Genomic DNA, 15,617 nt, shown 5'->3' on the forward strand with positions numbered 1-15,617 from the left:
GACTGAGCCTGCTTTCTACCAAGGCGTTTTCTCCATTTCTGTCACCTTTGGCTTGTTTATTTGGGGACACTTAATTTTTGTGAATATTAATGACTTGATTGCAGAGACACTATTTGAAGGGAACTGAACTGAGCTTGATGATGATGACATCACTGAATCAACGATGAACTGACTTTAACTGAACTATTGACTGTTTACTTTTGTCCTCTTTTTAGAGCTGTTTACTGCATAACTGAATTTTGTTTGCATTATTGACACTATTTTCCTGTTAAACAACGTAAAGGTGCTTTGACACCATCTGTAGTGTATGAAGTGCTATGTATAAATAAGGGTGAGTTGACTTGCTTTTGATGTTTGTGTGCAGTCTGTTTTGAACAATTTAGCATTTTTGAGAATTGTATTAGTAGCCTTCAACGTGAAAGAAATCAGTAAAATAAGATTACAACAAATCAGTCTCAAGTGAATTGTAATTACACAAATATAATAAATTGTGGTTACTTAATTAAATTAAGGAAACCCATTGCCTTGAGAAAATTAAGTAGACAGAACTCAGATTAATTTGTTAGTTTTAAGTTAAGAAGATTCACCACAACACAGTTTGTGGCAAGTGGCACAGCTGGCTGAATGGTGTGGCACTAACAATCTGCCCCTCAATGTGGAGAAGACAAAGGAGGTTGTGATGCACTTCAGGAGAAACTCCGTTGACCACCCCCCACTGACCATCGACAGCTCGACTGTGGAGAGAGTCAGCAGCACTAAATTCCTGGGGGTGCACATCACAGAAGATCTCACCTGGACCACCAACACCATGTCACTCTCCAAAAAGGCACAACAGCGCCTACACTTTCTCCGCCGGCTGAAAAGAGCAAGTCTCCCTCCACCCATCCTCACCACATTCTACAGAGGCGCCATTGAGAGTGTGCTGACCAGCTGCATCACTGTCTGGTACGGGAACTGCAGTGCTGCTGACCGCAAGACCCTCCAGCGGACAGTGAACACAGCTGCAAAGATCATCGGTGCCCCTCTCCCCTCCATCCTGGACATCTTCCTTACACGATGCTCCAGCAAAACCAACAGCATCGTGAAGGACTCCACCCATCCCTCCCACAGTCTCTTCCAGCTCCTACCATCAGGAAGACGGTACCGGAGCATCAGAGCCCGCTCCGCCAGACTGCTCAACAGCTTTTTCCCCCAGGCTGTGAGAGCCCTGAACTCAAACCACCCCGCCCCCTCTGAAACCCCATGCAAACCCCTACCTCCTGAAACATTTTTTTTTTCAAATGAATATATAATCACATGAACCGTTAATGCAGGATTTGAAAATGTTTTACAAGACGCGAGGGCACAAATTTAGATAAAAAAGTGAGGCTTTCCTGGACAGTTCTCAAAAACAGCTTTTTTTCAACATCGCGTCATATTACGTCACATAAGGGAGTCGTGTGCCGCACTCTGCTTTGAGCGCGCGCAAGTCAGTGTGTTTTCGGTAGTTATTTTTATTTCAATTTATCATTGTCATGGTAAATTATTGTGTTTGTGGAGGTTGCACAAACTCCAGCCTGTCAGGACATCGAGTCCACAGGTTTCCTAACAAGAAATAGGACGGTATCTTCCGGGCCTCGGTGCGTTAGTGCAGCTGAAGAGATGGGACTTCACTAATGCATCTGCTTCAAACACCGTGGTGGTGTGTAACTTAACAGATGTGATGGAGGTCAAGTGGAAAAGCATGGTCAGCAGTGAATGTGATCTAAACTTGTGTTTGCTTCTCCCAGCATATGCCGTCTGAGAGAGAAATACTGCAGGTCACCACAGGCTCCAGGAGAACACTGCACTGTTATGTCCACTACACCTGCTCCTCTCTCCAGATCTCTCCAGTCATGTCCACTACACCTGCTCCTCTCTCCAGATCCCTCCAGTCAGAGGATCAACATGATGAGGCTGTTGGTGTATATCTAGCACAGCCTTCACCATTTAACACACTTTAACAACACATTAGTGTGATACCCAGACTGAAAGATTGTTAAATGGGTCAGATGGTATTTCTTTTGGTAGTATATGTTTGTTACATCTACATATATATATATTAACGGTTGAAATGTTGTGTTTTGAGTTGGGTATTAACAGTGCTATGAAATAATATTTGCGATTTAGTGCTGTATAAATAAAACTGAATTGAATTAACCATAAATGCAGATCTGCTTGATTGTGATTTTATTTTTTATTGATTGTCAACAAAATGGGGCCATTCAAAACCTTTATAAAGTCCTCCTTCCTCTGTAAACTATCTTCTGATGGCTGACACAACACATAGGCCCAGCGGACAACTTGTCTGTATGCTGTCATTATTGATTGTGTTATACCAATGGCATCAAAAAGTGTTACTTATAGGTAGTCATGACCTAAATAGAGTTAACTTGTAATTTAGAATCAAAATTATTCAGACTGTTTTAATATTAAAATCTTTAACAATGTATTTATACATGTATACAAGTATTTAGCTTAGAGTAATAAATTATTTGTGCCCTAAAACATGTGTCTGCTGGCCTGGAGAGGTCTATGCTTTCCTCGCATTTCCCACACAAGCACCTATGAATCAAAAACGTGTTTATCGGTGATAAGAAACCACTATCACCTAACGTTAGTGTGGGATATCAACGAGTGTGACACGCCTGATCAACGCTTATTAGTTTCTATTACTGGTAGTATCAATACTAGCATTGCTATTAGCTAGCGTGTGTATATCTGTAAGCTAACACTGATCTCTCACCAAACACCTGCCCTGTTCTCCTCACATCAACTCAATCTGTCTTCTCTGACCGTTGTTCTGTCTAATCCTGGCCTGTCCTGCTCTCTTGGCTGCATAGCAGGCTCATCATTTTATCTGTGGTCCATCATACGAGTGTAAATACACATTTAAAACTTCCTCAGCGTCCGAACGGTCTGCGATCCATTGTTTTCCTGTGGTTTAAATGGACCGCTCTCCCTTTTGATGCGTCACTTCCGGTTTTGGCATGTTTCAGATGCGGAAGTAAAATTCTCTCACAAAAACGACTCCAGAAGCCTTAATAGCGTATTTTAAAGTATATTTTAAAGAAAATCTAGTTTCTACAGTTGTTCGCATTCAATAGTATTTAATGCTCCTGCAAGATATCTCACATTCACTGAATATCCTTAAAAACAAAGCAAACGTCCTTGAGTAAGATAAAATAGAAAGAATGAAATAAGAAGCACGCAGGTGTTGGTTATCAACGCGTGTGCCTCTATCACTGATATCTCTCTATATCAACACCAGCACAGAGAGGCAAGCCTTTGGGATCGGTCTGCGACAAACAGATAATTCACCCCGTGCCTGCCTTCCAGCTGGGCTTGCGATGAGATTTCACACTTCTGACGCCAAAACTCCACTGAATATTCTGCCTGACTGCTTCACTTTCACTGAAGTCTGCAATATCTCAATATGAACGATGCATTGTGATGCATCAGCCATACAACAATAATCCCGCGGTGTGCGTGAAACCCTTGAGTGAAGCGCTGTGGCCTGACGGATGTCCTAACACATTAGATCTCATGATGCAGAGTGACAAACCACGTGGAGAGACAAATGTGAGGCAATAAAGCTCAGCTAGACATGCTAAATGTTGGCCGACGCAGCGGTGCACGTCTCCTGCTGGCAGACTTACACAGATCTGAGGCTGTGGATGTGTCGATTACACGCGGTGGATGATGAGGAACAAACCAGGAAAGTTATGTCTCATTAATAAACATGATCTGGACCCTCATTAGCGGGAGCTGCGGTCTGCAGGCCAGATCTTACACAGCATGCGTCATGCTAACTATCTCCATCTTGAAGGGCCAAGAAGCTGTTGAACTCATCAGAATGGTTTAACAAACACAATTTATGGTCCTGTTTTTACAGGCTACTGAAACATTAAGTGCCCTGGTAAAAAATAATGACAAAAAGAGAGAAAACCCCTCTAAAAGTAGAAAACCAGATTAAGACTGATAAAGCAGCATAAACTGGTTTAAGATGCCTGAGCGTGTAGTTCAAGTCACATAAGTGTTATTTTGTGTCAGTTAAAAAAAATTAGATTACAAACAATTACAAAGAAACAGTGTTATTTTACTTTTTTAAAATATTTTAAATTAGTTTATATTTTTATATTTTCCATTTTCATTTTTATTATTTTTTTTATATTTTTTTTTTAATGTCTATATACATTTTTTTAAACATTTTTATTCCAGTTTTAGTTTTAGTCATCAAAATGAAAGTGAGAACTTTAGAAAACAGCTGAAATAAAATAATTTTTATACTAAATTTTTTCAGTTAATTTTTTATTTTATTTCAAGTAACAAAAATTATTATTTTTTTAAAATAGTTTTACTTAACTATAATAACAAACAGCAAGTGAATTAAGTTTTTTGTGAATTAAACTTTTTAAAGTGGAAAAACTTAAATAGTATTTTAACAAATAATACTACAATATTCTTTATATTATTTATTACATAACAAAATAATTTATTATTTTTTTAATTGAATATTAAAAATTGATTAAATTCTTTGTTATAGTTTTCATTAATATTTTCAATTAGATTTAATTTTGATATTTTCTGTTTTTTATTTTAATTTTAAAGTTTCTGTAATTTTGTTGTGTGTGTTTTATGGTGTTAAGCAGTTGGAAGCAGGTAGTATTAGGACTTTCTCACCTTAGAAAGTTTATTGTATTAAAAAAAAAAAGTGCCCCTGTGAGCAGTGAGCAAGATGAATCACTGTACATTTTAAATTGCAAAACGTTCTCATAGCTAAAAGGCAAAGCTAAAAGCCACAAAATGTATATTTTAATTACACAAGTCTATAAATTATGGATAGATCATGCTTCAATATAAACGGAATGATCACACAAAGCACCACTTAAATTATGAGTGCTAACGCTGCTAATGAAATAGTAAAACCTCAGGCAAAGCTAATGAGGGTTTATCCATCTGCTGTCAATGTAATTAGTGGTTATGAGGTTAATTGTTACAAAGGGTTTCCCAACTACATTGTCAATTATTTTTTTTTCAATTGCTTACACACATTTTTAAAACTTTGCCTCTTTTTATCAAAACTTTACACACAAATCCAAAAATTGCACACACAAAATGCAAAGTGCCTCACATCTCTTGCTAAATGAAGAACTGCATTCAAAATATCACAAATCCATCTCAAAGGCAAACATTTGCAAACACCTTTGCCATAATATTAATTCCTGTTAGATTTTTTACCAACTATGATTGCGCTGCAGATGGCAGCTACTGTGCGTTGCTCTTCAGTGTTTGTACTGTTTTTGTTTGTTTTTCCTGTTTTTTGTTTCTCAAATATGATCAGTTTTACCAGGGATGACCTGCTGAACATTTGGCAGAACACCCCACAAAAACTTTTACCAACAAATTCTCTTCCAGTGATTCTGCTTCAGTGTGGAAAGGTATGAAATATATAACCATTTACAAGACACCATCCCCCTGCACTCTGGAGAATCAACACCTGGCGGACGACTTGAACGAGTTTTATTGCTGGTTTGAAAAATCACCCCACACCCTCCCCGGACACTTCTCCACACAACCATTCTTACCTCCAGCAACCCCCCTCTCCCTCACACCTACAATTCAGATAAGCGAAGGAGTTGTGCGCCAGGTCTTCATAAAGAATAAAAGAAGGACTACGGAGGGTAGTCCGGACTGCTGAGCGAATCATTGGTACAACCCTCCCCACTCTCCAAGAGCTGTACTCATCCAGAGTGAGCAAAAGGGCTGGTAAAATCACTCTGGACCCCTCACATCCAGCACACTCCCTCTTTGAACTGTTACCGTCTGGTCGACGCTACAGAGCTCTGAGCACCAGAACGACCAGACACAGGAACAGTTTCTTCCCTCAGGCAATCCATCTCATGAACACTTGACAATAAAATGCGGAACACACAACTCTATTATTTATTCACCACACTTACTTATTTTTTTCATTTCAAATTTGCACATATCAGACCTGTACACACATAATTGTCTATATTATATATTGTGTTTTTGCTGTTTTGTACATTGCTGTGTGTTACATAGAGAATTGCGCATTGTGTTTTACAAAAAGTGTTTTACGAAATTGAAAACTGAGTCAAAGGCCGAGAATTAGTGTATGGTTCTGCAGATTTGGTGTGTGCCTCTGCTGTTTGAAAGATTTTGTGTGTGAGCAGCTGAAAAAAACTGCAAAGTCTCACCCACCTCAATGACCGACAGGAGGATTTCAGGGGCGGATGATCCCAGTGCCATCAGGGTCAAATTGGACACGGTTTCGTTCCAGATTCTGACAGTGGCCACTGACGTTTCTCCACTTGGCATGGTGATGGTCACCTCTTTTTCCTGAGGGATCAGAGAGGAACATATTAAGGATGCAGTCAGCTAGTCATTACTGTTAAGTAAAAGACTGACAGGTATTAGCAGCAGGGTCAAGGACCATTCAGGTCTTATTTGAATTTGAATTAACGTAGCAAACAGGATTCAGAATTGCCATTCAAATTTGAAATTGGAAGCATTCATGAATTTTAAATACATAAGTACATATACGGCTTATATGTGAATATATAAAGGGACATTTCTAGTTTCAGCATTATTTGATCTTCAGACAGTCTTCTTTAAATGCAGTATCAACTATGAAAAATTTGGTTTTTCGACCATTGAAAATGCATAAAATTCAACGATTTGCACATAGAGCACAATTAGATTTCCACATCTCTGGAATTGAACAATATAGGGCCTTCAAAATAAACTTGTTAATAATTAGAATCTAAAAGGATACTGAGATATTTTTATACTTCTGGAGATACAGGCATGCAAACTTTGGAAAAACAAAATTTTTGGCGCCTTTTTGTTTTGATAGAGGGAAACAAGATACATTTCTAGTTTAAAATGATTTGTTCTTGAAACAATCCTTTTTAAAATAAATAAATAATAAATAAATCAGCAATATGCAAAGTGATCCATATTTTGTTTTTGACCACTGAAAATGTGCACAACTTTACAATTTACTCATGGAGTCCCATTGAGATCCCAATAATTCCGGGAATGAACCTTTTAGGCCCTTAAAATTGGATATTCCAAAAGAAAAGTTTGTTAAGAACCAGAATGTAAAATCATATTAGAGTACATAGATTTATACATGGAGTTACAGACTTGCACATTTTGAAAAAATCATATCTTTGGAACTCAGATTCCAGTGTTCTATGCAATTGTTTTGACAGCGAAAGAAGACACATTTCTTGTTTCAACATTATTTTTTTCTTCAGACATTCCTCTTGTAACAACTGTATGCAAAGTGAGCTACATCTGGTTTTTGACCACTGAAAATATGTACAATTTACACCTGAAGTCGCATTAAGATCTCTGTATCTCAGGAACTGAAGCATATGGAGCCTTAAGAAAGAAGATACCACAAGAAAAGTTTGTTAACAATTAGAACATAAATGGATATTGAGATATCATTTATACTTCCTTAGTTATAGGCATTGAAACTGAAAAAGAAATTTTTCCCATTTTTGAACTGTTACCACTGGCATATAAAGCACCAAAGTCAACATATTTCACTAATATGCATGCCAATAACTGTGTGGAAATAAAATAATGATGCTGCCATCTTTCTGACGTAAACTGATGAAGTTATTTTGCATCAAAGCTCAGGAGAAAATTGACCCGGTTTGCTGTCAGAGCTCGTAATTCTGGCATTGTGTTTTTATTGTTAAGACTTTCATTGCCACTAGAGTCAGTCAAACTGTCATGGTTCAGCTGTTTCTTTTAAGATGGAATAGTTCAAGTCTAGTTTTTCAGCCTGGAGGTTCAAAAGTGTGTGTGGCGAAGCCTCTGATCCAGAGCTGGAAATGCTTTTCCTTTAATAATTTGCAACTCGCATATTAGAAATAATGACTACTGCTCACAGTGATGCATCTAAAGCGATCTGTGCACAGATATATGAGATGACTCAAGGCAAGAAAGGACACAGACTACTGATGCTGGATTCTTTTATTTTCTTTATGACTCAGAGTTGCACAGTGTGCATCATCAGTGTTAATATGCACCAATTCTGATCTTGTTTAATGGATAGAGACAGCAAAAACACTTAGGACGGTAAGTTTTGGCATGCTCAAAATGTGCACCTCTTAACATAATAAACAGTTCAGAGATGTTTCCAAATATTAGCTGTGTGCACGAGGCCTCGTGGTGCGAACGCAGCCGCTGACAGGCCATACACACTCTCTACAACATTTCTTTGTGTCCTTCCTTTGCTAACATCTCCCGACTATTTTGGTCGTCTCTGGTGCCGTTTTCACACTTGCATTCACCGCGACCCAGCAGACGCGTCCTCATGTTTTGATAAGGGTGTATGAGGCTTGTTTCTAGGGGACGCTTTGATTAATGAGGTAGACTCAAAAGCTGTTGGCTTTGATTTTGCAAAGGACAAAAGGCTGATTTACTCACCGCAGAGAGAAAGAGAGCCACTGGCTCCTCACAAAAGATCTACGTTGGCCAGCACTGGTGTGCTAAAAATCCTTTACCTTATTTTGTGTTTGTAATTCTCTAGTTGTGCTATATTATCACCAAATCTCGCATTCAATCTTTTTTTTTTTAACCCTCAAAAACCGATACAGCCGCCCGTGGCTAAAATTAACTATTGTTCTTAAATGTTTAATAACTTTTGAACTGCTAATCTTATCTGAATGCTTTAAAAAGTGTCGTAAAGCAGAGATTGATTCTCCGCTTTTTGGAGATATTGCGTTTGTCTCAGTTGGATATTCAGTAGTCTCAGCCTCAGACGTTGGCTAAAGGTCTGATGCATATGGAACACTTTTCTGGAAACACTTCAGGAATGTCGAAGTCGTAATCTGACTGGTTGAATTAAACCGGATTTCCGGGAGATGCGAGTGTCGGATTTTGAGCAAACGCAAAGTGAAAGTAAAGGGTGTCGTGCGTGCATGAAAACAAACACAAAATAACACATTTGCATGAGAGCACTCTCTGAAAAAGCCCAGAAAAACACAGGACAGAGCACTTTGGCATAAAATAAATCAAAAGCAAGGATGAAAAAGCGGTACATATCGGATATGTGTCAAGTAGCGATGCGATGTCCCGGTAAAATCAAGTGCAGCCAGCGGATCGATCCATTTGGCTCTTTTATTATGTAAATAATACTTATATAGTTCATAAAGATCATTTTTCTATTGCACTCTATATAGTTCTCACCCATTTTGTGTGTAGTTTGTGACTCATTTGCACTGCTTGTATTTTTGTTGCACAAGACATTTTTTTTCACAACTTGCTGCACTGTTTGTGTTTGTTGTTCATACTCGGATTGAAAATTTATTAAAAAGAAAGTTCATTTTTTACTGCATTTTGTTATTATATAACACAGTTTCCATTTTCTTTACTCCCTAAAGGTTTTTTGGATACATCTATATTGTTAGTAAAGTAAATAGACCTGTTTTTCTGTTTTTCACTGAAAAGCGCCTATAACAATATTGTAATAAATGACTATAACTTGCTTGGTGAATGTTATATGTAGACAACATTTTATTTTGAAGTGTAAAACACACAGATACAACTTTTTAAAGAAAAAAGTTTCTGTTTGAGTACACAGTAAAAACACCCAATTATTGCTTGCGTTTTTCTTAAAATTCTGGAAATTCATTCATTCTTAGAAAACACAAAGGGAAAATTGAGACTTTAAATTAGCTAGACTGAAACTTCAAGTTCTGTTTATAATGATATATGGCAATTGATGCTGACTGCTAGAATAGGTCTGCAAAAACAAAGAAAAGTACAGACGTGTCAGGTGCCCCAAAAATATTCTAGGTCTTTAAGGGTTAACCTCATGTCTTTCAGTTAGCATAGGTTTTATTTTTATTTTTGGAAGTGATTGGTCATAGGTCTCATTGATCTGAGCTTGTGCACCTCCGTTTCTCAGTGAGACAAATGGGCTAATTTGTTCACTCAAAATTTGAAGTACATAAGTTCAGATGAATGAGGCCTAAAATCATTCGGTTACAAAAAGAAATGCAAAAACTTGCCTACTCGGAAAAAAAAGTTGACAAAAAGATTGAATCCAAGTTTATATGGCATAACAAGACATTTATATATGCAATTTAAAAAAAATAATAATCTGGACATTTTTTACCTGAAACATCACAAGTGTATTAAGATGAAAAAATTGTTTTAAGAACATTTTTATGTTATTTTGTTTGTATTAATGTTATGTTAATATCAGTTATATACTATTACAGCTTTAATTAATATTTTGAATGCTTTTATGTTTTCCATTCCATTTTTTAGCTAATGTTTAGTAATTTTGTTGTGTAATTGTATACATGTATAGTTGTACTAATTTTTAATTTAGCTTTAATTATTTTAGTGCTACTTTTTCATATTTTATTTTATTTCAGTTAATGTTTACTTGATTTCTAACAATAATTTAATCAAAAAATAAAATGAATTAATTCATCTGTCAACATTTTGAGGGTTTTTGTACATTTCCCCTGGGTTTGTGATGATGGAAAAATAATGATAAATGTGAATGTGACATTATATATTACTCCTAAAACCCAATGTAATACAGTTTATTATGTGATATAAATGATTAGCTTGGTTATTTAGCACAGGCCGACAATGATGAAGCACAAATTAATTCTGATATAAGCATTATAATTATTATACTTTATATAGGTTTATTTTTATTTCAGAGTTTGTTAACAATAGCAACACTGACCAACTGGAAAGCAAATGTTTGTGACTGTGCCATGATGATGCAGCATTTCTCATTTTTAACTGTATTTCAGATTTGTTTATAAAGGTTTTTTGGAGTTGATGCTAGCTGTGTGAAAATTAGTGCATTTCCTACATCTGGCAACATTTAAAATTCTTTGTAATACGGTATATAGACAGAGATTTAGATTTTGCTATTTACTTTCTGGCTGAGAAACTTAAATTACTGACAAAATAAAAGAACTAAAGGAAAAGGCTCCTTTCTAAAAGCGCTTTGGCTAATTTTCCTCTTTCGACAGGTTTATGGCGCATGAGTCAGCGGAGGTGATAAGAGTAGGCGATCTACCCTTGACAAGTGTTGACGAGTCAGTCGTTTTAGCAGAAAGAAAGAAAAAAACATCAAGCACACTGCAAGCATTTGCATCCCATGAAACATTCAGAGGCTGCAGAAACCGTCACGATTGTTTTCATTTTAATAACAGCAATTAGCTAAATTGAGCTCCGGCGAAGGTTACGCTTTTAAAGAAAGAGTTCACCCAAAACTGAAAATCCTGTCATTGTTAACTCACTCTCATGTCGATCCAAACAAGCATGCAGTTTGCAAAACTTTTCATGAATCTTCACTGTCATAAAAAACAGTCCAGAGGGGCTGTCAAGCTCCAAAAACATAAAATAAACCATAAAATAAAATTGTCCATATGGCTCATGCACTATTTATATACTAAGTCTTCATTTGATTGCTTTGCATGAGGATATTATTCAGAATAATTTAAAACAAATTCACAAATGTCATGACCAAATGCACTAGTTTGAACATGTATAACTTCAGTGAATACCAACTTAAATTTCAAATTTACATTTATGCTTTTGACAGACACTTTTATCCAAATCAACTTACTATACATTGCATTCATTGTGTGCATTTTAGCATTTCCCAAGGACTCAAACCCATGACCTTGGCATTGCCACCACCATGCCAGTTTCAACACCAGTTTGAGAAGACATGAAAATGTTTCTGTCCTTTCTTGATAGTCATGCTCACTTTCAACTGGTTAATATTCTTCATTTTGCATGACGATGCTATAAAAAAAGCTCATTTTGAAAAAAACAAAAAACAGCATCTGGGTTTGGAAGGACATGAGAATGCATAAAAAATAAGAAAAACATTAACCATTTCTTTAAGAAATGATAAATTAAACATTTATGCACAAAATGTTCAACAATATTGTTTGGTTAATGAACCCAACAATAAAACATCCAAGGTTGTGTCAAATGATTTACTACTAGTCAATTAGCAGAAGCACTACATGCAACTTCTAAAGTGAGGCATAAGAACCTGTTTACCTTTGGAAAAATTAATCATAAATCTTAAACCCACCATGCTTGTAGACGAGAACTTCACTCTCAGAAAAAAAGGTACAAAAGCTGTAACTGGGGTGGTATCCTTTCACAAGGAAATAATGAGCTTCTTTAAGGAAGGGCGATAAGGTTGATATGGACAAATATATTACCACAATATTTTTATGAATGTCTTATGAAATTGATATTTCTCACAATTTTCATGAAGAAGGAAATGCTTTTCAAATGTCTTAGACCTTGAGAATGAATGCAAACATAACTTGTTTGTTTAAACTCCACAGAGTAATTTAGAACCCCATGAAATCTATTTTAGTTTTCTCTATATTCTGTGTTTTCATTCTATTTTTGGGGGGATTCTGTGTTTTATGATTAAATACAAATATGTCATAAAAATAGCGTCTAATGTAATTACTTAAATAATTCATTTAAATGTATTAAATAACACATTTAGAAGCCTTTGTTAAAGGAACACTCCACTTTTTTTTGAAAATAGGCTCATTTTACAACTCCCCTAGAGTTAAACAGTTGAGCTTTACCGTTTTTGAATCAATTTAGCCGATCTCCGGGTCTGGCGATAACACTTTTAGTTTAGCTTAGCATAGATCATTGAATCGGATTAGACCATTAGCATCTCGCTCAAAAATGACCAAAGAGTTTCGATAAGTTTCCTATTTAAAGCTTGACTCCTCTGTAGTTACATCGTGTACTAAGACAGACGGAAAAGATGATGCCTTACCTTGCTGCCGTACCTTGGGTGCAGCAGGCGCAATGATATTACGCAGCACCTGAAAGTAGTACCCAGCTATATCATAACTAGTTACCTAGCTGGGTACTACTTTCAGGTGCTGCGTAATATCATTGCGCCTGCTGCACCCATGGTACGGCAGCAAAGTTCCTTGATTATTACGCCGGAATGAGAGTATAGTTCCTAGTCATATCGGCCTAGAAAACCGCAACTTTTCATTTTTCATCCGTCTCAGTGTCAAGCTTTCAATAGGAAAATTATCAAAACTCTTTGGTCATTTTTGAGCGAGATGCTAACGGTCTAATCAGCTTCAATGATCTAAGCTAAACTAAAAGTGCTACCGCCAGACCCAGAGACTGCCTGAATGGATTCAAAAACGGTAAAACTCAACTGTTTAACTCTAGGGGAGTTGGAAAATGAGCCTATTTTCAAAAAAGTTCTTCAGTCAAGATCAGAGAGTGATTTTCTGTTCCTTTTGTTCTTTGATTAACATTTATAAGACAGATGCCAGCAGGAATATTAGGCTGCTGCCACTTTAAGACCTAATACACAAATCCAATATACAGTACTGTTACACATGCATTTTCATTCACATAAGACAAATCCGACCGTGTTTATGAGGATATTTGACATAATATTGAGAGTATTTGTCCATTCAAGTGCAAGATAACCCTCAAGAGATCTAAATTCAGCCTTTGTGCACATGAGAGTGCCAAAGTGTTCTCTTTCGCATCATCTTACGCTTGAATGGCTTAAAATCACATTAAAATGCACACAAAGTAAATTGGAAATTTAGAACTGCTCCTCAATACCCAATCCTAGTACTAAAATGCACCTTTTAGGGGTAAATATGTTACAAAGTATACCTTCTGACCCCAGCAACAGCTTTTGTACTTTTTTTCTGAAAGTTTTTGTACCCTTTTGTCTGATTCTGTGAATGAAATTAGCCAATAACTGCAAGATAAGACTCACCTGTGACGTGATGACCTCTATAGATGCCATGAACCTATCAGCGATGATGGACACTCCCAGAAACATGTACATGAGAGAGGCGAAATACAGGACAGCCCGGACAATCTGCTCTCCCAGACTGGGATTGATGGGCTTCCACACGGGTAGGATGATTCCAGGTTTGCATTCAACCGGTTCGGAGCACGGTTTTTTCGGAGTGGTGCCGTCGCCGTCATCGGTCAGGTTACTGTAAAGTTCTGATGGAGCTTCTGGAGCGATGGAGGGCTGGAGAGACGGTTCTTCCCGCTGGGATTCAGGAGAACAGGATAGAGGCAGAGAAAGGAAGAGGACGAGAGACAGGAGGAGGATGGGAGAGGAAAACGGTGCCATGGCCTTGCTCCTCAAAGCGCTTCGGAGTTCAGAGGAGGAGAAGAAAAAAAGGAGGTGATGCAAGACGGAGAGGAACCAACCCACCAGGTGACCTGGAAAGAAAAGAGTGAAGAAAAGAGAAGAAACTATGAAAATGCATCTGTAAATGTCATCATCAGAAAAACAAATCTGACGCAGCGCTCACAATCCAACATAAATATCTCCAGGCTGCAGCTCTGTACAGCTCGCTTTTATAGCAGAGTAAATCAAGTAGGTGATTATAAAAAAAAAAAATGTGAGATGCAAAAACAGACATTGGTAGAATGAAAGGCTGCGTAGGCAATGAAAATGATTGCTTTCTTAAGGTGAAACATGGTGACAAGGAAAACAAGCTGCTGATGATGATGATGGACGTGATGTTTTTTAAAGAGCTTAGCAACATGACATTGATCCTTTGAGTCAAATAACAATGAAATAAGCGTATAAATGCTGCCAGGATGGAGGATTATGTCCTCCACAGGTCTCAGAGAGGGACATCTGTGTATGCAAGGCTTTTATTAGCTCAAATACTCAAAAACCGTTCTGCAAACCAGAGGAAACTTTACTGCACAGATGTTGCTCTTTCACAGCTTTAGAGACTCGAGATAAGGTATTTATATTTCACTGCAAACATTAACTTTGTCTCAGATTTTTCTATGCAACAAGAAAAAAAAATCAAATGAAATGAGCTGAGAGTTTTCAAATGAATATGGATAAGAAACAAGTGATGACAAAGTGTTTGAGTTTATACTGAGATCACAAGAAAATCTGTGAATTTGTTCTCTATTTCATCTCACCGTTGTCTGTTTGGGTGGGGTTTGATATTTACAAGATCTCATTTGAACATTGTTCTTCACATCTTCACGTGAGTGATTTGCACACTATATAAAAGTATTTTAATACTTACAGTTTTAGAGAAGAATAAAACACTCATTTTAGTAAACAATAAAACATTTCTATTTTTCTGTTTCAATGACCAAAAATTACTTTTTAATAATTAAAGTTTTATGAGCATTAAAACACTTTTTACATTTAAGTTTTGTTTTTATCTAATATTTACATTTTATTTTATCTTCTTTCTCAATTACCGAAAATTACTTTTAATAGTTAGTTTTAGTGAACAATACTTTTTAAACACTTTTTAAAATGTTTTACAAATATATATACACATATAGGCCTTTATATATATATATATATATATATATATATATATATATATATATATATATATATATATATATAAATAAAGGCCTATATGTGTATATATATATATATATATATATATATAAAATCAGCTTTATTTCAATTACCAAAAATGAACACTTGTTTTAGTATAAATGTAATGTGTTTTTTAAATTTATGCTTATAATATTTTATTTTATAT

At 36.4% G+C, this 15,617-nt stretch overlaps 1 protein-coding gene across 2 annotated transcripts in view; it reads right to left on the bottom strand.

The window, feature by feature from the left end:
- Positions 1 to 14,215, bottom strand: part of LOC306851224 (sodium/calcium exchanger 2-like) — a gene marked incomplete at both ends in the record, with an annotated part of 39,355 nt that extends 25,140 nt beyond the window's left edge. For both annotated transcript variants that reach the window (XM_079387387.1, XM_079387388.1), the window contains 2 exons: positions 6,247 to 6,384; positions 13,847 to 14,215. In XM_079387387.1, coding sequence (XP_079243513.1) covers positions 6,247 to 6,384; positions 13,847 to 14,215 — 507 coding nt within the window. The remainder of the gene's footprint in view (positions 1 to 6,246; positions 6,385 to 13,846) is intronic.
- Positions 14,216 to 15,617: the final 1,402 nt, after the last annotated feature.

Source organism: Barbus barbus (assembly GCF_936440315.1).
Source record: "Barbus barbus genome assembly, chromosome: 31".
Lineage (NCBI taxonomy): Eukaryota > Metazoa > Chordata > Actinopteri > Cypriniformes > Cyprinidae > Barbus > Barbus barbus.